Here is a 23,206-nt window from a genome sequence, read left to right on the forward strand (position 1 = left end):
TTATTTTCCTGCTGCTGCCTCTTACAAGGAGATTTTATTTTGAGGGTTAAAAATAGCCTTGGATGGGTATGTTAGCACCATGTAGCGATTTGAAAGAGGATGAGGATATCTGCGACTCAAGCCAATGATCACTTCTCAACAGCTGGTCTAAATTCAAGCAAAAATATAAAAATACTGAGAAAAATAATCAAGAAATAAAGATGTGGATAATGAGTCCTGGCTAGCCTTGTTTTGTCCTGTATTGGATGAAACTAAATAGTCTAGCCTTGAGTCAGTACTAACCATTCATAATGGGATGTAATAGAATTCCCTTGGTTATTATGCCTCTTTGTGTCTCGTCTGTACAGTATCTCTAACTCTACTGTATGCACGTCTCGCTCTCATTCTCCTGTTCCCTTTCTAATGGTCTCTTTCCCCGTCAACTGCGGAGCATAACCGCTGTCGCCTTTGCTTAGTTTCACCACATCTCAAAACGCTGTTGTCAGGGGGGAGTCAAAGGCTACACAACTCCGGTCCAACATCAATCCAATTTCGGCTGCAATTGGATGAGATAACTGTCTATCTGGGCAGCTCTTATGCAACATTTCTTTCTCTTAATGGCAATTACTGTGCTAATAGCCCCTCAGAGATCCTTTTTACCCACCAATGATTGGTTAATAGTTGGGAAAGCTCTAGATGACACCAGTGAATTGAATTGCTTCTTTAGAAATCCCTCCAGTTAAATGTGCATTGACTTATTTTGTTGCTATTCTTACTTGTGTTCTTTTTATGGTGTCCTCTTTTTTTTTGGGATTTCCTTCATGTTGTCTCAGGTAATGCTCTGTTTAGAGCTCTAACCAACCATAGCACAGATAAAACGAGGAAGATTTTGTCAGCACTGAGAATAAATAGCAGAGCCACAAGTTGAATCTTGCCTTGCTCCCTCTTTCTCTCTGCTTTACATTAGAATAAAACCAGAGGTGGTTATTATTCCTGTAAACAGTAATGAAAACTAGCTAGATGATGTCACTGGAAAGAAAAAAAAGTTATATTCACCACACTGGAAGAAGCCTCAGTTTGCACATCGCCTCAGAAACCCGCATAGCAGACGGGATTTTCAGGGGTAGATAATAAAGGGGTTTCAGGGTTATACTTATTGAGGAACGTCCTCTGTATTTACCATCTAACTGCGAGCTGTTAGACTCTTGCTTACATAAGCACAACCTTTGCCAGCTCAGCAGTCAGTCAGACAGACTTTAAAGGAGAGGGGTGGTATGCAGATTTATGCTAATGAGGTTGCCATGGGGTTTGTAGTGGTGAAACCGTGGTAACTGGGAGAGGAATGAGGTTAAAGAGGGCCATGGGCTCTGGGAGGATGTTCCCTACCCACAATGCCCTCTGGTGTTTGTTTACACACTGCGGTGGTTTGTGGGTTGTGTGAGGTAAAGCCAGCCATCTCATAAGCCTCTTCTGTAAAGCCCCCCATGGGCACTGTGGGGCATCATGTTGATGACATCCAGGCCTTTACAGGCAACATATCTGTGAAGCTGTTAGCACGTTAAATAGCTGTTTATGGTGACATTCTCCGAGTGTTTGTGTTGAAAGGGGGCATGCTTTAACTTGAGATCAACCAAAAAGTAAATATTGATCATTCCTGCTAAAAAAGGGGCTTTAAAATCAACACAAGTTATCCCTAAATATTCTGTCTGATACAGAAGTGTGTTTAAACAAAAGGGATCGTGCAGTTTTTTGTACATTGTTATTTACAGCAAATTAGGGGAAAATGCAGTAGAACAGTAATCCCACAATTCAGAAAATCCTACCTGGTTGACTGATCTGGAGGAATTTTACATCCCATCCCTGAAGCAGTCAAGAGTTATGACCTTTGACCTTTAGTGTCAAGGGCCATGAGTGTCACTGAGTGTAAGATGGCAAAAAAAACAAGCTCTTGAGGTCTTCTTGATATAGCAGAATACAAAAAAGATATCAAGAAGAACATCAAGACGGTCTTTGTAAACCAGTACCAGATGGCTTGTACTTTTTTTTTTCCAAGGACACTAGTGAGTTTTTATCCTTTAACTCAATACAGGTTGGGTACCAATATCATGTTCTTAACCATCTTTCATAGAGGTGTAAGATGGTTAAGAAAAGTCTTCTACAACACAACATTAACACAACGCATATAGCCATTTTCCCCTCAGACAAGATCAAGCAAGCCTCAAATCCATCTCCAAATGTCACTAATCTTTTCAGTTTTGTGTCTCGCAGTGAATAACCAACACACGCACACATGGACAGTAATTAAGGATGTGGACCAAATATAAGCACTCAGCTTTGATTTCATGGGATTAAACCCAACTGGCTGCCAGATTGCCATTCTTCTAGCCTAATCAAAAGATTAAGGGCAGAGGGCACTAGCCTTACAAGTGGCCCGATCATCTACAAAACAAATAAGCCATAGCTCTTATATTTATTTGTCTGATGATACTCAACCACTGCAGGTGTTAAACTATATGCAGTCATTTCTACACAAAAAAAAAACCCTAACCCTAACCCTAACCCTAGCCCTACACGTCAACTTTCAGTGGATTTATTTTAAAATCACATCTGCACGTTAACACATGAGCTCATACGCACGTAATCATCAAAACACACGAACATCACACACACACACACACACACACACACACACACACACACACACACACACACACACAGACACGCACAGACAGACACATTTACAGCCAGCCAGCCGCGCTCAGCTGCAGGCATGCGAAGGCGTCCACTGACCCTGTAAGGGTGGTGACGAGGAGCGGAGGAGACAGGGGAGAGACGCATCACTTTGCCAGACGGGATGTGTGATAGAAACAACACACACACGTCTGCGTTACTGTCTCCTGGAATACCTATTAATAAACTGTTTGCCTCTGCCTCTGCCTCTTTCTCCGTCTGTCTCTTTCTTTCTCACCAAGGATATCGACATACCAATCAATAAGTAGACATGAGAGATTTAACCTAGTCTTCAGTTTCCACTCAATAGACATTAACAACCATTGATACATTAAAGAGTCCCAGCCTACCTCCATGCAAATTTAAATGACTGCAATGAGTGTAATTACATACACAACATGCTGTGGAGTAATTTAATTAAGCCAATAGTGATTTCCTGGCAACTTCCCTCTGTTTAATCTTGATAGTCATATTGATTTATGTTGGAGGAAATATGTGAGGAAATGAGGATGAGTGTGTAGACTGTCAGAACATTTTCTCATGGATGCATGAAACAGGAAACAAGTGAGCACTTAGTTTTATACACTGAACTTTTTTTTGATAAACGGAGGATGTTTCCAAATGGCCAAACATACTTCAGTCGTCGTAGGGTCTGTGTGTTTGTGTGATTTCCAGTCGCTGTCTTATTGCCATCTTGATGGGAAGCTGTTTACACTAAGTAAGTGGACCATCATGTCTGAAAGGTCTGTGTCTTCCCAGTTTATTTACTTAAGGTCAAACTGATAGTGAAATTAATTTTTGCAAGCAACATTGTTAGCTGTTGCCTAGCGCCATCTGTGATTTCAGCACTCCTCCACATTTCTCTTACACTATGTCATGATTCAAATCCCCAGATGACCTACAGAGTGCTGAGGTTACACTAATACCACTAGACCCTGTTCTTTCTAATGCAGCACCAATATGCTACACTGTATAGGTAGCATGCTAAATGAAATTAATAAAATGGAAAATGCTGTGTAGATGCCTTGATGTCTATCAAAGGCCTGAAAATGTCTGTCAATTCTTTTTTAGCAGCTTCAGTAAACAGTTAATGTTAGAGCACAGCTGAAATACTCTTTAACAGCAAACACACAGCTTTAGTATCTGTATGTGGTCAAAGTCCAAGGTTTCCCCCCGGCCAATCAGCTGTCTCATTTCCACAGCAGGAGCGTGGAGGGCTTCACAGGGCTAAGATACACCAAAGTGAACTAAATATTTATGTCACAAAAAAACTGCTCGAGGCCAAATCGCTTCTCGTAATTTTGTGTTCGACCATTTCTCAAAGGTCTGTTACCTAACATTAGTGGGAGAACACATTCAGGGCTGAGTTAAAACCCCTCCAAGCCCTTAGTAAGCCCATACTGCTGACAAGCGGGAATATTATTAAAAAGATGATTTCAGCTGGTCAATGTTTAAGAGTGTGTTGATACACACATGTCGTCCTTTTTAAAGTGTAAACCATTTGGTACTTTAACTTTCACACTAGTCACTCAGCATGGGTTGTTTCTCTTCAAGCATAAAGTAATACTGTGTTGTTATCACACACACACACACACACACACACACACACACACACACACACACACACACACACACACACACACACACACACATACACTAGAAAAATGCACATGGAATAACATGTATTGCTTTCTCTAGCACACATTCACACACACACGTACACTGCAGAGTGCGTAGGGAGGTGAGGCACTCTCTCTCCTTCAGAGCGGGTGCCATGTCTTGTCAGATGGGGTTAGCTCCCCGCCAACTGATGAGCCAGTGGAGCCTTTGAAGGCCTTCCAGGGGCCCGTGGTTTACGTGCCTGGGTTGCCAGGTTCCGCCATCCCCCTCATTAATGCAGCATGGGTGCCCACTTAACTTGTTCCTCTCTGCTCCTCTGGTCGGCTTGCCCTAGCTTTGACCGGGCACTGGGCATCCAAGCAGATGAGGCACACACACACACACACACACACACACACATGCAGAAACACACGGACATGCTGGTCAAACACATGCATGTGTACACACAGTCAGTGCTTACAAACACACAGCCATGGTTACAGGTCCATGCAGAATGCAGATATGTCACAATTCACAAACCTGCATTCACATGGAGTATACTGTACATGCTAATATGACCTCTATTGTTCTTTAGTGTGTGTGTGTGTGTGTTCAGCCTACTCTGCTAGTAGAAAATATGTAACACAGAGTTGAAACAATTAGTCAATAAATCAATTAATTAATTGACCTCCTTTAAATACCACGTACCGCTCTAACTACTCCCCAAAGCATGCCACTTCTGCACATGGAGAAATACCAAGCTTGACAGGCCTAGTTATGGTTGCTAAGTCACGACTAACCAATTACTATTCGTGGGAGGACTTTAGAAAATGAATTGTAGAGTCTTTTTAATCACCCTTCCAAAAAGCCAAAAACACATGAGTGAAAGTATAAAGCTTTGATTAAACAGTCTGCTTTTTGCAATACATCCGTGCTCCTTATACACGTTTTTTACACAGATCATCAGCTGGTAAAGATAGTTTTGCCTGAGGCACTTTGCTTTAGTCTCTTTTCCTTTTAGCATGATGTCCTGTACGTAGCCAACATATACATGTTTTATCCTCTTCAAATGAGTCAGCTGGAAGCATTAACAGGTCAGCTTGAGACAGTGTTTTCAAGTAAGTTGGCATTTATTCTCTAGCTGGCTGTAGCTGTGCACTTGGGTATTTTTTTTTTTTAGCAGAAAAGGAAAACTGGACATCATCTAGAAATAGGAGGCCTGCTTTTGCTTGTCAAAGCCTGAGAACTCAGACCTCACCTCCCCTCAGACAGAGCTTGGAAAAAGACGACCCCCCCCCCTTTTAGTAAATCCTTTGTATATTTGCTTTGCTACACTCAATTCCTGGATGCCTATGGGATCATGATTATGATCTCACAGACTCTCAACAATTGAGCCAAGATATCCTAATATTGATGTTTGATATAACTTCAGACTACACTAAATACATAAAAAAGTCTGTCCTAAGGCATTTATTAGTTTCTGATTCTGGGAAAGTGGGAAAAACACTAAAATTCCCCCCAAATTTTTCTCTGAGCCACTCCTGAAACTCTTTGCCTGGAGAAGCCTGCCTCTTACTTTGACAACTTCTGGTTTGAGTTATTAATCAATATCTTAAATATTTATCAATATTGTAAATTGGACTTTTAGTTGAACATGACAAACAACTTAAACATCACCAGGTTCTGACTAGATTCTGTCCTTGGTTTCTTTTTCCCTTTCTTGTCTTTCTTCTTTCCCTCCTTTTTCCCTCCTGGCTTCATTCTGGTTCTCCTTCCCATCATGGATGTAGTGTGTTCTTTCTAGACTTTTTCAAGGTTGCTGGTTGGTTGAGACATTGTCGTATGATAAATTGGACTTTCTGTAGCCAGTGAGGTCAGATTTCATGGAATTCACTGTGCCCTAACTTGGGTGTTGGTTCTGAAAAAGGAGAGAGAGAGAGAGAGAGAGAGAGAGAGAGGGAGAGAGGGAGAGAGAGTCTGTTTAGACCATTTCTGCTGTTTCTTCAACATCTTGAGGTAATTGACCCAACCTCCTGCCTTGAACACACATACAGTGTAATCACAGATGGGTTTAAAAATCCCCTCACCCTCTCCCTCACACACACACACACACTCTCAGCTTAGACACCCATGCAAACCCACATGCACTCCCCATCTTACAAACACTGCACATATGCACTCATTCATACTCCGCACACACATCGCCGAGAGAATATCCATGTCTCTGTGCTAAAACACTGCAATACAGCTGTGAATAGGAGATGAAAGCCAAAGCCGAGCCAGGAATAATAAAAGCGAAGTGATTTCAATGCACTGCAGGCTTCTAAACAGCCATGGGATCTGACTTGAAAACATAAGGGGATTCCAAAGCCTGGTCCTTTTTAACCAATACTATTTTACCAAAGCTACTTTGATGTAGCAAAGACCTTGGAGTCAACAGCACAGAGGCTGGTGATGCTCTAATTGTAACAATCCCGTCGATGTAAATTTGAATGTGTGATCTCTTTTTAAGACGAGCCCTCTTGTTTGTTGTAAAAATCCTCCTTACCGGCGTGCCTGACTCCCCTGACTCCCTGCTGTACTTTGTAACATGCTCCTTAGAGAATGGCCTGCCTTGACCTCCACTAGGAAACTCGGCCCCACCCACAGCCCCATACTAGGAGTTGAAGCATATTGTGTATAGAAAGGGTGTAACGTAGAGAAAGCAGGTAGAAATGTAGAGAATAGACTGATACTGCTAGATACTGCTAATTTTTTTTTTTTTTCATGTTTTAGCCTATTAACTATGAATGTGATATGCTTTTGAACACAGTCTTTCAATATTTGTCTATTCACATCATTGCATTACCATTTCCAGGCAGTTCAGTGCAGGCTTATTGAAACATTGTGCCAGGCAATGATAATATAAATGTAATGAAAATATCATGATTTGAGATATTGTATGATATGATGATATGGTGTGTCTTTTGTTGGGTTTAATGGTTGCATTACAGTAAAGTGATGTCATTTTCTGAACTTATCAGATTGTCCTAGCTGTTCTATTATTTGCCTTTACCTACTTAGTCATTATATCTTCATGTTCTGATGATTATTTATCAAAAATCTCATTGTTTAAGCACCAATATTCATCCTAAGTCATCATAATATTATCCATATCAAGGTATTTGGTCAAAAATATTGTGATATTGGATTTTGTCCATGTCGCTCAGTCCTAGCTGTTGATTATATTATAAGGTAATGAATGGAAACCAATGGAAGCCTGGTATGATGGAGAAAAAAATACATATAAAAATCTAAAATTGTACAGCATGGTCAACAAAATGTAATATTTGACAAGATTTGTAGTTATGGATCTCCTACTTTAAAAAAAAAACACACTGATAAGGTCCTTGTGATGCAGATATGACAAAATAATCCCAATTTAAGGACTTCTCACCAGCATTTTTCCAACCATATCACAATCTTCCTTCGCTGATGGATTTCACCTGTGAGACTGTTTTAATTTTAGCAGTTTAGATTTATTTGTGTTTTTTATTTGGTAGAAGTGAGGCAGGATGAGTTGTAAGGGACAGATGGGGATAGGTTGTTTGCAGCACTACAGAAGACAAAGAACCACTAGTGGAGGTCATGACCTTTCTGTTTTTTGGGAGCTTCTAAGTTGCTGGATAAAAAGTGATGGGGGGGGGGGGGGAATAATACACACAAGTTTCAGCGTTCATTTTCCCATCATTTAAACAGCTCATTCTACCAGCGTCTCCCAAAAATGTGTACACGCTTATGTGTTGTTTAAGAAAAAACCCAAAGACAATGACAATGGGTGGGAGAAGTCACCACAGAGGGATGTGTTCAAACAGAAAGAGAAGCGGTTGATGAAGGAGTGGAGCACAGTTAAGCAGGGAGTGGCTGCTGGAAGTGGGTCACAGTGGCACTGACGTGATTCAAAGTGACGTGCAGGGAGAAGGCCGGACTCGCGCCACCGTCACCTTTTGTCTTGCGCAAACACACACACACACACACATGCTCTCACATTAAGATCCATCAGCTTGATTTATTGGGCCGAGCGACACTTACACCAAAAAATATGACTCCCTCAGTATAGTTTCTGTGCCTCTCTGTATTGTTTACTGCCTAGTTGGGCATTTTTACTTCCCTGCTTCTTCACAGCGCCTTGCAGTCACTTTATTGGCTCTTAAGATGGCATTCAGGTTATGCATAAGTAATAATGGCCTCTCCCTAGGTGCTTGTTGTATATAAAAGAGTAGATGGTGAGCTGAGTTTTGCAGGGTAATTATTTAGGCTTGGCTATGCGATCCCTGTACGATCTGTAGCTTTACCTCCAGCCCCGTGGAGAAGTGACGAGGGGAAGGATGTGAGCTGGAGGGATGGAAGGATAAAAGAATGGAGGAGTGGCGAGGGATAGAGGGAACGCTTTAATTGCCTGACCCTCTCTCCCACCAGGATGGCTATGTGGAGCTGGGTGTTAAAGAGAGGGGGACGGCTGGATTCTCCCAGCAGATCCCTGCGGCTCTGTGCATGCAGCATGCATGTGTACTGTCAGTTTGTGTGTATGTGGAGGTGTTGAAGCGTTTTGCGCGTGATTTGTGTTCTTGTGAATGTTCCCACGGCAGATCAGCACATATTTGAGCAGGACCACTTAATCATGCCATGTGTGATGCTGAAGCGATGCGCTGTGAGATTTGATGTAACCCCCCTATAACACATCAAAGGCTTATAGATGGGGAGTGAAAAGGAGGGATGCTGTAGTATCTGAAGCTACTCAGACTGCTCCTAGCTGTGGGACTCCTCACTTTAGGCCAGTTCTGGGATCCTCCAGTCGAACATGTCTGAGAAAAATGTTGCTCATCTTAATTTTTTGTTTAATTTGTTCTAAGGAGATAAAAATAAGCCTGACAGACTCAGATGACTTTTGACTTTATTGGATTACTGATGGCAAGATCTCAATCTGTGTAAGTAATCTAAATATACACAGCAAAGAGGGAGAAAAAGCAACACGCGTTCATTTTTTTCATCCTCCCCCTCTTTCTGGGGCTTCTCTCTTTTGTTGTTTGAGTGTGCTGGTGATGACTGAAGGCTGAGGAACCTTCATCCTAATCGGCTTGAGATCTGGCTGCAGATCAGGCCAGCAGATGAATCCAGATTAGAGGGTCACAAGGCAGAGAGAGAGGATTACCAGCTCTGGCCACTGCAGCCTCCTCTTGTAGCTGACTAACCAGCCAACTGACAGCACTGTCTGTACCGCCCCTCCCAAAAGTCAAGGGGCTGAACATAAATAGGCCTGAAGACCCAGCTGGGGGCAATGCACTCTTGTCTACTCTCAGGTCTTGAGAAAGAGATCAGTTTTGTTCATTTGAAAAAGATTTAAAGCTGGGTTTGGGAGAAAATTAGCATCTTTTAAAATCAATGCTAAAATACATATTTTAAACTATGGCTGACATGTTTCAATTATATTAATGATATAAAACATTTGGACTGAGGCTGAGGTGACAAGACAGGATTGGTACTGAGAAACTATGCAGTGCTGTTCAGCTGGGGAAACCCATGTGGACCTTGATTTGGGAAATATCTTGCTCATTATGCAGACCTTTAAAGATACAACGGTTCCATGTTTTCCCCTGTAACACGTCAAACCTCTCACGCAGTTTTAATTATGCAGTTTTCATTTGCGTCTTGTGTGGTGAGATGTCCTTTAAGCCAAGTGACACTAAACGCATCAAATATGAAAGTGAACCAGGATGAGCTGTGAGGGACAGATGAGGATAGATGTGTTTGCAGCACAGCAGAAAACAAAGAACCACCAGTGGAGGTCATGACCTTTTTTAAAGTATTACAAGTTTTGGGGAGCTTAGCTTGCATTTAGTTGAAATTGCTGTGTAAAAGTGATGAGTAATAATAATTCAAGTTAATACAAGCTCATTTATGAATTGTTAAAGAAGAACCAACGGTGCGTGGAGAAGTTACAGCAGAGGGATGTGTTAAAACAAAGAGAAGGGAGAGTTGAGGGAGTGGCGACTGTTTGTCCTAAGGTCATCTTCAGTGTAAGTCATTTTGGACACAAGGTTGTTAAAAACCCCTTTAAGACAACATTCTTCAACAGAAATGCAGATACGTTAACCTGGTTTCTATAATTCCCCCCCCCCCGATAACACAATTTGTTTTTTTCATTTACATTATGTTGGATAATGTTAAGTTATTACAGAAAGGTGAAAAAAACTGCTCACTCAAGCACATGTAAACACATGTTGACACATGTTCACCTGGATTAAAAACAAGGGTGTAGCTGCTATCATTGAGAACCCAGGTTATCAGCGTGTTTGTTTTTAATGGTGTGTCTGTGCAGAACAGCACCCCCTGGCTGCACAGTGTGGATCTACCTGGTTATAGTTTAGTTTAGTTTAGTTTAGTTTAGTTTGCACAGATTAAAAATTACACAAAAATGACAAAGAACAAATAATGGAGCAAGGAGACTTAGAAACCCTGAATTGGCTTATTTGAAGAATTTTAAAAAACATTTTTGAAAAAATGTAAAAAATTTCACAATGTTACAGAAAGTAATATGACTACATAAAAGTGATGGCAAACTTAATATATGTAACTATATATAACAAAATAAAAACAGAAAAATGAGTGTGCACATGCATGCGTTATTGGTTTATACATCTGTATACGATGCTTTTCGTTAATTCATTTTAATAACATTTCAGCTTTAATAATATTTCAGTTATACATAACAAACCAAGGTCAGTGTTACCTCACTGATGCACCATGTTATGATTGTATGTGTGTGTGTGTGTGAGAGAGAGAGAGAGAGAGTAGTGAGTGTGTGTACATTCCCCTACAGCAGTGACTCCACCCAGCATTTTTATTAGCAACACTCCCTGACGGCTTTGTTTCCTATATCTCCATCATCGTCTACACTCTCTGCCTTTCTGTTCCTCCACTTAGAAAACAAAATAAAGTAAAGCTGTGTGTGCACTGGTGTGCTCCTGACTAGCTTCCGACTAGTTGCTGAGCGCAGCTCCTCTGCGCAACTCAGCTTTGATCTCATCTCTGTAAATTAAACATGCCTTTTTAGAAAACAGGCTCTGTGCCACCTACCAAGACAAACTTCACACAGCTCCTGTCCCTGGTTTGAACTCAGTAGAGTTGATTCCTGGGTTTTTCTTACCATTATATGACTTAGGTGCAGCACCTATGTGTTTTTTCACAGTGCCTTGAATAGAAAGAAATTATATTGAGAGTTCTCTACTGCGTTTTGCTGTCATTTATAGTTGTGCTGAATTCGCACAGTGTGATCACTCAAAAAAATGTAAAGGATCATTTCAGGACAGAGCACTTACTCCTAAGGAAAACCCTGGATTTAAGTAAATGCAGAATTGCTGCTTTTTTTCCAGGATCAACAACACTTATGGGAGTCTCTGTGGGGCAATTAGGCCCCAATCACACTTGTGTGTCATGTGTTATGAAATAGATCTCAAATATGGAGATGATATCTGTTTCTCACTGAGTGAGTGGCGCAGGGGAATGTGAGCCAAACTGGGAAATGACCCCAGTCAAGTACGGGCTGTGAAGACTGCTAATCTGGGTGGGAATGCTCAGTGCTTGACCTTTAACACCAATTTACAGCTAGTTTTTTTTTTAAGCACATGTGAGCTTTTTACAAGGCACCATAGATGGCTGAATGGATGGTAGATGGACTTGCAGAATAATATTAGAAGTAGTTACAGTTTTCCTAAAAGCCAACAAGTTTAAGTTTGGAGATTTAACAGTTTGGTTATTAATCGCTTTAGTCAAAAAATGAATTGTCAAAAAGGAATCGTAATAAGAAATATGAGTCATGATCTGTTTCCAGCTTCTCTAAATGTGAAGATTTGCTGCTTACTCTGTTTTATATTATTTTAAATTCAGTATATTTGGGTTTTTGACTGTTAGTGAGATGTAACTCTGGGGTTTGGAAAGATGTACGTTTTCATTGTTCGTAACAAAAATAAAGGATTCATCAATATTGAAAGGAATAGTTGGCAGCCCTACTTACATTATTTCTCTGATACGTGTTAAGATTTTTATCTGTCAGGGTTAATTGTCTCAAGCTATGCTACCTGCTTAGACTCAGACAGTTCAGCATACTGGACCAAGCCTGTGGTCCAGTATGCTGATTCATAACAAGCCCTTTAACAAAAAATGCTCAAATTGAACTTCTGTGTCATTGTTGTGCTGCAAAAGAATGCACATGGTTTAAGCTATAGTTCCAAAGCAGAAGATCACTGTTCAATAGGAGTTCTAAATATTGCACATATTTCAACTCACAGGATAGGTACATCTTTTCATTTACTTTCTTAAGACAACAGTCAGGTGCCAAAATAAAAATTGAGTGAAACATGTTTTTCTCACCATGATCATTCGTCCTGCTCATACTGGCTATTAGAAGACCCCTTCATTATGCATTTAAAATGGAAGTGATTAGGGCCTTCTTCTGTACAAAAATGCATTTAACAGTTTATCTGAAACTAATATGAATCTTCAGTCATCCAAATGAGTCAAATCAAGCAGATATCTTTCAATGCTAGTCTTTTTAGTGCCAAATTCCCTCTTTATGTTACTATACTTCAACCGCAGCTCAACAAGGAAACACTCTCTGAGGAAACCGAAAAGAAGAAATTTGAACCTAAAATCTTGACATGACTAACTCAGGCTGCTGAACCCTCATGTAAGCTTCAGATCAACTTCTAAATGCATTTTTACACCAAATGACTATGTGGGCACACTGTGGATTTTGGCCCCCATCACTTACATTAAAACCACAACTTGAAGGGGATGCTTTAATAGCCAGTATAAACAGGAGGAACGATTACATCGAGGAAAACCTCTGTCAGTGTTCATTTGGGCACTTGACTGTTGGTTTAAGACTGACTGGAAAAAATTGTGAACCTACCCTTAAAGACATTAACCCTGACCTGAAAACCCTCAGTAGGAGAATTCCCTTCCTCCAGGAGCTTTTTGGTCTCTCAAAGTGCACAGCAACCTTTGGAGCTCTATGTGGTCCTTTTGCTCCAGTGGTCCTGCCTGCCTGTTTTCCGCTTGAGGTCTTTGAAATGCTAATCTCTTCTCCTCCCCTCTTTTCTTCTCCGTCTCTCCTCCAGATTCCTCCTCCAACTACATCAGGCAGCTGGAGACTAAAGTGCGGATCCTGGAGGACGACAACAATAAGCTTCTCTCTCAGGTGAGGTGCACACATACGTCTCTCCCTCTCTTTCTGTCACTTGCAGATGTGTGAGTGGCACTACTAGCCCAGTCAAGTACCATTTGAACTCATTCAACCCCCTCTTGTGCAACTTTTTAATCCAACCCGTAAACATGTGATCGGCAGCTGGGATGAGATAAAGTGTTGTGCCCGATGCGTCTGTGAAGCCGCCCCCTCACAACAGCCTGCCTGTTAGTTGGAGAGTATGTTTATCCATGTTTAATTCATGGGGAGTCAGTAAGCTTCTGTAGCGAGCAAGTGATGTTAGCCCCTTCGGCGAACTGCGGGAGTGGAGGAGAGATGAGAGAGGAGGAAAAGGAGGGGAAGAAGGCATTTAAGTGACAGTGACAGAGTAAAGAAGCTCTCCCAAAGTTAACCTTGCTCTGACTTCTCCCAAATTTGGTGGATGGAGGAGCTGAGTGGGTGGAGGTGGGAGTGTGAGGATGAGGGAGGGAGGGAGAGGGGGAGGGGGGGGGGTTGGATTTCTGTTCTGGTTCACTAGGAGGTTACATGTCAGTCTGCAGTGGTGTGTGTTACATAAAGTGTGAAGGGGATCAAATAATGAATTATTGGTAAATCCTCATCTTTTTGTTTTTAAAGTAATGCTTTCTGATGCAACTCATCTGAATGCAAGTCAGACTGCACACAGTGGAGCAGTTTCACAGTTTAAACAGCTTTTTGATTTGAAGCCCTTATTCTTTTTTTTCCTTTTCTTTAAATACTGATTCCTCTTTCCCCAATTATCTCCCAGCAGAGTTATATCTAGGCACTAGTGTAGGCTGGAATCACTGATACGAAACCTAAATGATCCTCATAATTAGCTCTTAAGTGCTGCAATTAGGTGCTACTCTGTCTCACAGCAGTGTTACAGCAAGGCATATAATATTAACCTGCTTCTTAAAGTCGACTAATAGGCCTTGTTCACACTGAGAGGATAGTGTTTCTTTTTTTTTTTTTAGGTTGGGATGTTTTTGCAGTAATAGAACTTTAACACTTGTTCATTGAATACTTCAAAGTATAAAACAGCTGTGACTAACAGAAATGTAATAAAAATGTGGACTGACCATGACTATTGAAGCTGAAAAGTTGTTTTTGTAATAATATTTTCATCTTTTGTGGATCATACAGATATCAGCCTGGTTCTTAATGGCTCCAAACGGACAATAATCAAATAATAAACCAATACACCATTATGTTTTGTTCTCTCCCTAGGCTTATAGCCGGTATAGCTTATCACAGATACCGATGAAAAAGGTAACTTTCTTAAATGCCACTGTTCGTCGACTCTTCTGAAATGCTCCTCTGCTGGTCAATCGGTCGAGCCCTTTATGTCTTTTCACTCTTTTATCTGTCTGGTGGTGGGACTTTTCACAGCTTTGAGCTTGTTGCCTACTCTTATACAGAGGGAGGACACCATAAAAGCAACACCTGTACAATGTAATGCACTCAGTTGCAGTAACAAACAGTGTAATATTTAGTTTACTCTGACACTTTGAGGCAGGTACTGGTTCGACTCTATGGTACTGTTTAAAGAAAAGGTTAGACATTTTGGAAATAAGGTTATTCACTTCCTTACCGAGAATTATATGAAACTCCAGCCAGGAGACTCTTTGTTTACCTCAGCACAAAAATAAGGGGAAACAAATAACCTGACTTTGTACAAAGGTTAAAAAATCTGCCTACCAGCAGGTCTAAAGCTCACTTATTAACACATTTTAATCTTGTTTAGTCTAGACAGAAAAAAACTGAAGTGACACATTGTGATTAAGTCCAGCAAATCACTGCACCCAGCCAAGAAATAGTCCCCGACATAACCTCCTGTAAAAAAAGACAGATAGAACACACAAGATATAATGAGATATAGTGAGCTTTAGAGATGCTTATAGGCATTTTTTTAAACCTTTAATCAGAGGCAGGCTAACTGTTTCTTCTCCAGTCTTTATGCTAAGCTCAGCTAACCACCTGCTGTACAACCTTATGGTTCTTGTACAGATATGAAAGTGATATCAGTCATCTAACTCTCAGCATGTTTCCCTAAAGGTTGCACCATTTCTTTAAGGTTATTCAAGTATGTGGTGTTAAACTTAATAATTTATCTGTCATAGTTTATTATAGAGCAGTTCAAATAAAGTGAAGCTTTAAACATTAATATAGAACAGCATCACCTGTCTGACACAGCGTTAGTGTCACAAGCACAAAGGAATTCAAGTGCATTACTTTGTAAAGGTTTTGCTTATGTGTCCAATCCTGTTTTTTGGCCCCTTTTTTGCTGCTAGCATGCTATGCTAATGAATGAACACAGGTGGCCCTGCTTGTATGTGGCCTGTTCTGGCAAGAAAGCTTTTTCCTGTCCTTGGAGCTGTTTGGCACAGAGCAGTCAATGTTTGGCACAACGTACCCCGGTTGAATAAATGCTACATTGTGCTTTGGTGCATAAATGACACACGCTTGTCCTGGCTTGTCGGGACGTCTGGTGGGCTGAATAATTTAAGATACTGGGGCAGATACAGGTAGATCCAGGCATCCATTATGCATGGCCAACAACTGGTGTGTGAGTGCAACTGAAGAATGCAGGAATGTATTAAGTTAAACATACTATCTTGAAGGTTGTTTGCTTTCCATGAACATGTAAGATTTGCCATGAAAATATGAGCCTGTTGACCTTTCCTGTATTTTACTATTTAGTTTGACTCTTATGCAATAGCCTACTTTCTAAGCAGGTGAAACTGTTACTGTTACTTGCCTAAATGGACAGATTACCTAACTTCCTGTGTTATGAAATTGGCCCAGTGAAACTTATGTTGAGCTGAGGGAACAATAGCCTCTTATCGCAGGAATGTTGACCCTCCACACCGGATTGGCTGGAGGGTTTTTACACTACTAAAAGGAGTAGGGAGTTACAACATTGTCCCACAGTGGATATTAACAAAGGCCTAAAGAGCACAGGTGCACCCACAATGAGGAAAACAGGTGTGTGTACGTTCACACTTAGCCCCAAACATCCACACAATTTTATCTTTAACTTTTCTCCCACTCAGATCTCACGTGTCTTTCAACCGTTACTTATCTCTGTTAAGTCATTGAAGTGTGAGGCACTCTGTGGACTTGACTACATGCTCGCTGCCTCACTTTATCATTAACAATTAAGAGCTCAGTGTGACGCTGAGAATTTAATGATTTATATGACAGATTCAGATGACACTCCATTTGTTAACTGCTGGGATAATTTAACTCATTTTGTGAGAGTGGCCTGGAGTCAGGTCCTGTGGATTCGATTGATGACAGAGGTTAATGAATTATGACTCATTCATTGACAGAGTTATTATATGACTGATTTATTGACTGATTGAGAAACTAAAAGATATATTTGCATTTTCTGGTTAATTGATTTATGCAAAATAAATCTTGCTAGAACTTAAACACTCTTTAAGCTGTTTACCTGCAGAAAAAGGTTAAAAAGGAACAAAAAGTTAATATAATACTGAAATGGGTTGCCATGGGAGACTACCCAATGTCAGCACTGATTCACTTCTGTATTCCATTAAATTATGGCGCTCAAGGAGCATGCTGCTATCCTCGCTGCCCTTTTGTCAAGGCGGCATCACCCCTGCCCCTCATAACTCAAACAGGAAATGATGCGTGGCGTCCACAGCTTCTTCCTGTCAGCACCAAGAACACTGTGATGAATGTAGCGATCGAGAAGCCCAGAGTTTTAGCCAAGAAGACCACAGAGGGCCAACTGTCCCCAGCTGTCCGGCAAACAAATAGCTTTCTCAGTGGTCAAGGTCAACTCAGGGAGGGAGGTCAAGTCTTAAAACGTGCCTCGGTTTGTTTGTGAAGCTAAACTAAAGATAAACAAAAAGTCCTAGTTAGATGAGAGGAATCTTGTCAGTAAAAACTCTAATATGTTACTGATCACACCAGCTCTTCTCATCCAAGTTAATAGATGTGCTCAGGTTATGAATTGTTTATTTCAGTCCACCGGATATGACATTTTGTGACATACTCTAAGCCTGGAGAAATGACAATGAGATATTAGCCAAGGTACAGAATTGAAGGCATGAATATAAAAACCCAAAGGATAGATCAAGAAGTGCCAAGGGAAGGATTGGGAAAGGTTAGAGGAACACCGACAGGATACTAAGCTGGAGAGAGGAAGAGGAGGAAGGGATATTAAAAGACAGATGACAAGGGGAGTGCAGATTGTGGCTTCATGTGTATGCAAATTGCGTATTTTACTGCTCACCTTTTTGTTTGTGTGTGTGTTTGTGTGTGTGTTTGTGTGCGGGACACCCAGACAGATAACAGAGACAGAAATCACAGCACATTGTCCATGCATTCATAGACGCACACCAACAGCTCATTGGGTTATTTATAGCTGGAGTGCTGCCGGGCATCATGTGTGTTTACATGGCGAGCCGCGCAGAGGGAACACTAGTGCGTGACATGAGAAATGTCATAAGGAACAGTGGTGTTGCTGCGTTGCTGCCTACAGCGAGAAGCTAGGCTGGTTAGGGCCCCCAGGAACCAGTGGTCTTTGGCCACTAATGAGGACAAATCTTAGCAACACTGTTCCTGCGTAATGGCCCTCAATGATGGCACAACGTGATCCAGTGCCAGTGCTGTGAAGTGCCATTTATGTAAAAAGCCAAAACAAATAAGATTCAGCTTGGCAAAGGAAGTGCTTGAAGCAATGTCGTCAGAGTGACGATGAGAGTACAGGTGCCAGTGCAGGAGGGGGGCAAAGCCACAGAGTCCTTAATTAACCATCACTAAAGATTTTATTATAGAAAGTACTGCCCGACTGATATATCAGCAGGCCTATAGTGGAGGCAGGCCAATACTTGTGTTATCTTATGATATCAGGTATATCAATATCAACATGCATATTGGCAAATATGGAGAAAGTATTAATTCAATTATTATTAAATTGTAAACTGTAGCATTTTGAATTTTAGTGCAACATTTTTATGTATTTTTAACTTGTCTAAACTTGTCAGTTTAGTTAACTTAGTGTATTTACTGTGTTTCTGTTGGTAGTTACTTGAAATAATTTAGTCATCTTATATTTGCTCTAGATATTTACTGTAGCTGTTATCTTTGATTGCTTTGATTCCTTTAGCTGTAAAACATCATTACTCAAATGCACGGTACAGGCTGATAAATAAATTGATTCTAAAAAATAATAATTGGTAATAAATTGGTATTCATGAAGAAGTCAACCAACAACAAAAAAAGAAGCAAAGCAGTCAAAGATATCTATGATGTATTTTAGTGTCTCCATTACATCCAAATTTAAGGGATCTTATCAAACACGCTTACATTGCAATGTCAATATCAGCCTCAAAAATCTAATATCGGTCGGACTCTTCTCAAATGTAAATGTTAATGTACAAAAAGAAAATTTCTAACAATATTGTTATTGGATTTTAGTTTCTCTCTTGTATTTGTATTGACATTAAAAGTACAGTATCAGCTGGGCTCTAATACCAAGCAGTTCATTGTAATTTACTTTAATAGCAATCATATAGCATCTGTATCATGTGTAAAAGTATTAAGACTAATAGATGCATATACATTGATTTTTATTAAAAGTAATGACTGACAGTCTGCATGTACTTACTGTTGCCTTTTGATTAATAATCTCTCTTAAACTCTCTAGGTGTATTTAGTTGACATTGCACTCAAATCCCTATTTTTGTATTTGTGTTTGTTTTTTGCCCGTTTGTGTCCAGCAGTGCAACCCAGGTGACCTTCGCGCCCTGAGGAAGGGAATGACCCTCTACCACTCAGAGTCCCAGCTGTCCTCGCTGCCTCAACGCCAGGACGCCATGCACATGGTCAGTACCCAGGAGGCAAACACACACACACACCCACCCACACATAGAGGGATGATCAGTCATATTCGGCCACTTAAACAGTCCTAGCCACTGTGGCCATTTATACGCCATGAGGTTGCTTACACAAACATGGTTACATATCAAAACCGGATTCAATTGCACACAGACGCATACTTAATTGTAGGGAGGACTGTCACCGATGCCTCTGCACTGGAATCAAGTGAAGTCAGCTCTAATTCACATTGCTTCTAACTCACCAATTATACCTCCGCAGGCAACCTCACAGGGAGTGAAACACACATTCATACATGGGAAGAAAGAAATAGAGGGGAGAAGAAGAAGAAGAGAGTTAGAGAGGAGATATTGCATGAGTAAGATTAGACAGACTGGAAAATAAAGGAGGAAGAGTGGAAACTAAGATAGACAAGGATGGAGAATTAAAGGAGTCAGCTGTCCCCTCTCTTCCTCCCATTTACTGGCCCTTGAGCTGCCTCCGTCCTCCCTGGAGCCTGTTTGAACCGAATCCCACTATGAAAGTAATAATCTGCTACAATCCACCGCCACCCCTAACCCTGCCACTGTCTGGGGAGGAGAGGCTGGGTAATTGTTTTCTGACTGCTTAAGGAAGGTCAGAGCCGGGCTATGCCAGTACCCAGAGGACTAAATCTTCCCCGTGTAAAAATCTATATTGTGTTTTAATCACAGGCCCAGTGTGAGGCAGCGTTCAGAGCCAGCCTGCACCTTTTAAGCTTGTGGGTCAAACTCGCCTCTTCTTGGAGGTTGGTGCCACTCAATAATGTCCATGAACCTTGACTCCCAGGAGAAGTTTCTCCCCATGGGATGAAGCATAAACTGCAAATTATCTTGATGGGCTGTCTCCATGCATTTAATTTCTCGGTGCAGTTTCATGTGAAACAAGGTCACGATATTGACTCGAGGTGTGAATTTTTGCTCCTTAGCAACGTGACATCTCATGTCATTCTGACTGAGGTAGAAAAGTGGAAGTGGATTTGTGTTAACACATTTAGGTATATTTAACATTCCTTTATATTATCCATCAACTGGTTTTAACCAGGACAGACATGCACTTGAGGAATATGACTAGCGGTAACACCAGCTATTAGTAAATTAAAATTTAGCCTTGTTTATTAGGGGTCTATTAAGGGGAGTTTTACACATCACTACATTAAGGTTGGACTAAATTAACTATTTCTTATATATACATTTGTAATCACCAAATAATTACACCTACTCAATATCTGGTGTGACTATGAAGAAGCTAACTGAACTAGCTAACCGAAACCTAGCTAAACGAATGTTAGCATGCTAATTTATGACCGTTTAGTGGAATATGTTCAATATGTAACATTTACAAGTATTATGTTAATATATATATTGTTTGTTCTCTTAAAAATGTTATATTGGTATATTATATGTTGATACAGATGTTTTCCTATCATACATATTTAGTGAGGAAGCAAATTGGAGGATTATTTTAGAGGCATAAAAAAATAATGGTTGAAATTGATGCAGCTGAGGCCAAGATATCCTGACATGCTTTTCATGGTTCAAACTCTAACAACTCATAATGTGGCTCAGTAGCATTCATGTTAGCCTTCCCTAATTCTCCTTCCTCATCCTCAGGATAAAGAAAAACACCATAATCTTGAAAGACCAATGCAAATTCAGCAGGCTTATGATATACCAAAGCAGTTGCATGCAGTACAAAATAACTTATTCTTGTGATTCGTGTCCTCCTCTTATGATGGCTTTGTTGTCGTGACAACTCCATGGAGATGTACTCAGGTTGAGCTCCATAGTGATCGATTGCCTGCTCTCTTCTAATGTGGCCCAAGTTCACCCATGTGTGAGAGAAAGCCCTCGTTGGAAGATGAACAGTGAGAGAAACAGCGAAAGAAAAGATGAGAGATGTGGGGCCACAGACAGCAACAACAGCAGAACTTCAGTGAACTCTGGTTGTGTGTGTAATCTATCAGCTCATCCTTTATATCTAGTCCTTTGTCTCTTTGTTCATCCCCAGTTTCAGGTCAGTGAGTGTGCGTGAGATTGTCAGATTGAAAACGAGTGAGAAAGATGAAAAGAAAAGATGGATAGAGAAAGAAAGAAGGCAGCCTGTGTGATTCTCAAAAACACTCAACAGTCGGGTCTCATTCTGCTTGCTCAAACTACAAACTATTGATTTTGACAGCGTTTGCTTTCCCCTCTTATCCTGCAAGGCCTAAATCAGGCCTGTTTATGCAAGCAAGCCATCCCCAACTGTACATCCATATGAACAGTAAACATTGCCTGGAGCTGGCTGTGTCTCTGCACTGTCCAAACCCTTTTCTTTACTGCACGGCTCCGGCGCAAAATAAACTGAAAAACCATCCTGGCCCCAGCACTAGCAGGAAGTGTTTACACATTTCAAATAATGGCTTTAACCCACAGAACAGAGCATCAAAGGAGGCAACAGTGATTTGCATTTTTTTTTTCTTATAGTCGACTTCAAAGTCCACAGCAGAAAAGCTGTACGGGAAATTCAGCTGATACATTTGTTGCTGTGACCTTTAACAAAAAGAAATAGACTTAGCACCGTGGGACATGTGTTTGTATTTCTCAAGAGGATTGCTATAATGTATATATATTTTCTTTCAAATATAGACTTAGCCTTAGGAAATGTGTTTACTAGTGTATGGACGTAGCCCTATACAGTACTTCAGTACATACTTCTGAAGGGTGGTTTAAAAGGTTTCTATACTATATATAAAAAGTCTTGGAGGTAGGGAAGTGTATTATTTAAACCATTATGATACTAGTATTAATACCAATACCCTTAAAGTGACACCAATACCAATATAGTACTTAATTCAATACCCTTTTTTTCCTACTTCGTAACTTTTTGTATCATTTGTAACTATGTAAGGATAATATCAACTTTTTCCCAAAAATAGAAAAAACACCACAATGTTCCTTATTTTACTTCACAAATCAAGCATATTAATAACCTTTCACCTTCTAAAGAAGTAATAAAATGCGCATTCAATATAATTGTATGGCTTTCAGTGGTTGTCAGGGGAGAAGTTGTCAGGTAAAACCTGCTGGACGGGCTAAGAAATTAACTTTTCATATGCGTGATTTGATATGAATAGACTGTCTGCAAAACATCTTCATATTATTATTTTATCTCTGTGGTATTTGTCAAATTTGTGGGCTCAATCTTTCACCCAAATGGGGCCAGTGGGTGTGGTAGGAGCTGACAAATGCATCACCAGTGAGCAGAGAATTGAACCGGGGCTAACATAGCCACAGAACTGTGTCTAATGCAAGGCCCTGATGCCAGGTTACAGTGAATGGTGTCATTGTGTGTCCCAGAGATCTCTGTGTCTCTTGAACAGAGAGCCACTGTCTGGAACCAACCGGGGGGTGGGATGAGTCAAGCAACCTCCTGGTCTTCTTCCTGGCTGGCTGCTCCCATCACAGCTGGTTATATCACACTGTGCAGGTAGCAGACCTGGCTGAGAGTTGAACACGTGGTGAATGAGATAAAAACACAAGGGAAGGAGAGCTGATATGAGCTGAGATGAAGGGGATGACATTTTCAGTGCTACAGTACAAGAAATCTCTGTCACTGACATGGCATGTGTAATTTTTTTTTTTCTGTTTTCAATTAAGGTATCTTGAGTTTCACTAAAATGTAGAGCTCCATGACTCAGTGCTCACTTCATGAGGTTAAACTGTATGTGACAGCAGATGTGACATCACGGCAGCTTGACAGGCTGCAGCATGTCCTCCAGATGTT

General features: G+C 40.7%; 1 protein-coding gene across 2 annotated transcripts in view; it reads left to right on the plus strand.

The window, feature by feature from the left end:
* The window catches only part of ccdc85cb (coiled-coil domain containing 85C, b), a 49,285-nt gene that overhangs the window by 22,020 nt on the left and 4,059 nt on the right, over positions 1-23,206 (plus strand). The window contains exons 2-4 of one of the 2 annotated variants that reach the window (XM_053337253.1): positions 13,467-13,546; positions 14,780-14,821; positions 19,303-19,407. In XM_053337253.1, the coding sequence (XP_053193228.1) occupies positions 13,467-13,546; positions 14,780-14,821; positions 19,303-19,407 (227 nt within the window). The remainder of the gene's footprint in view (positions 1-13,466; positions 13,547-14,779; positions 14,822-19,302; positions 19,408-23,206) is intronic. The other variant, XM_053337254.1, reaches the window with a different exon arrangement.

Source organism: Scomber japonicus, chromosome 17 (genome assembly GCF_027409825.1).
Source record: "Scomber japonicus isolate fScoJap1 chromosome 17, fScoJap1.pri, whole genome shotgun sequence".
Lineage (NCBI taxonomy): Eukaryota > Metazoa > Chordata > Actinopteri > Scombriformes > Scombridae > Scomber > Scomber japonicus.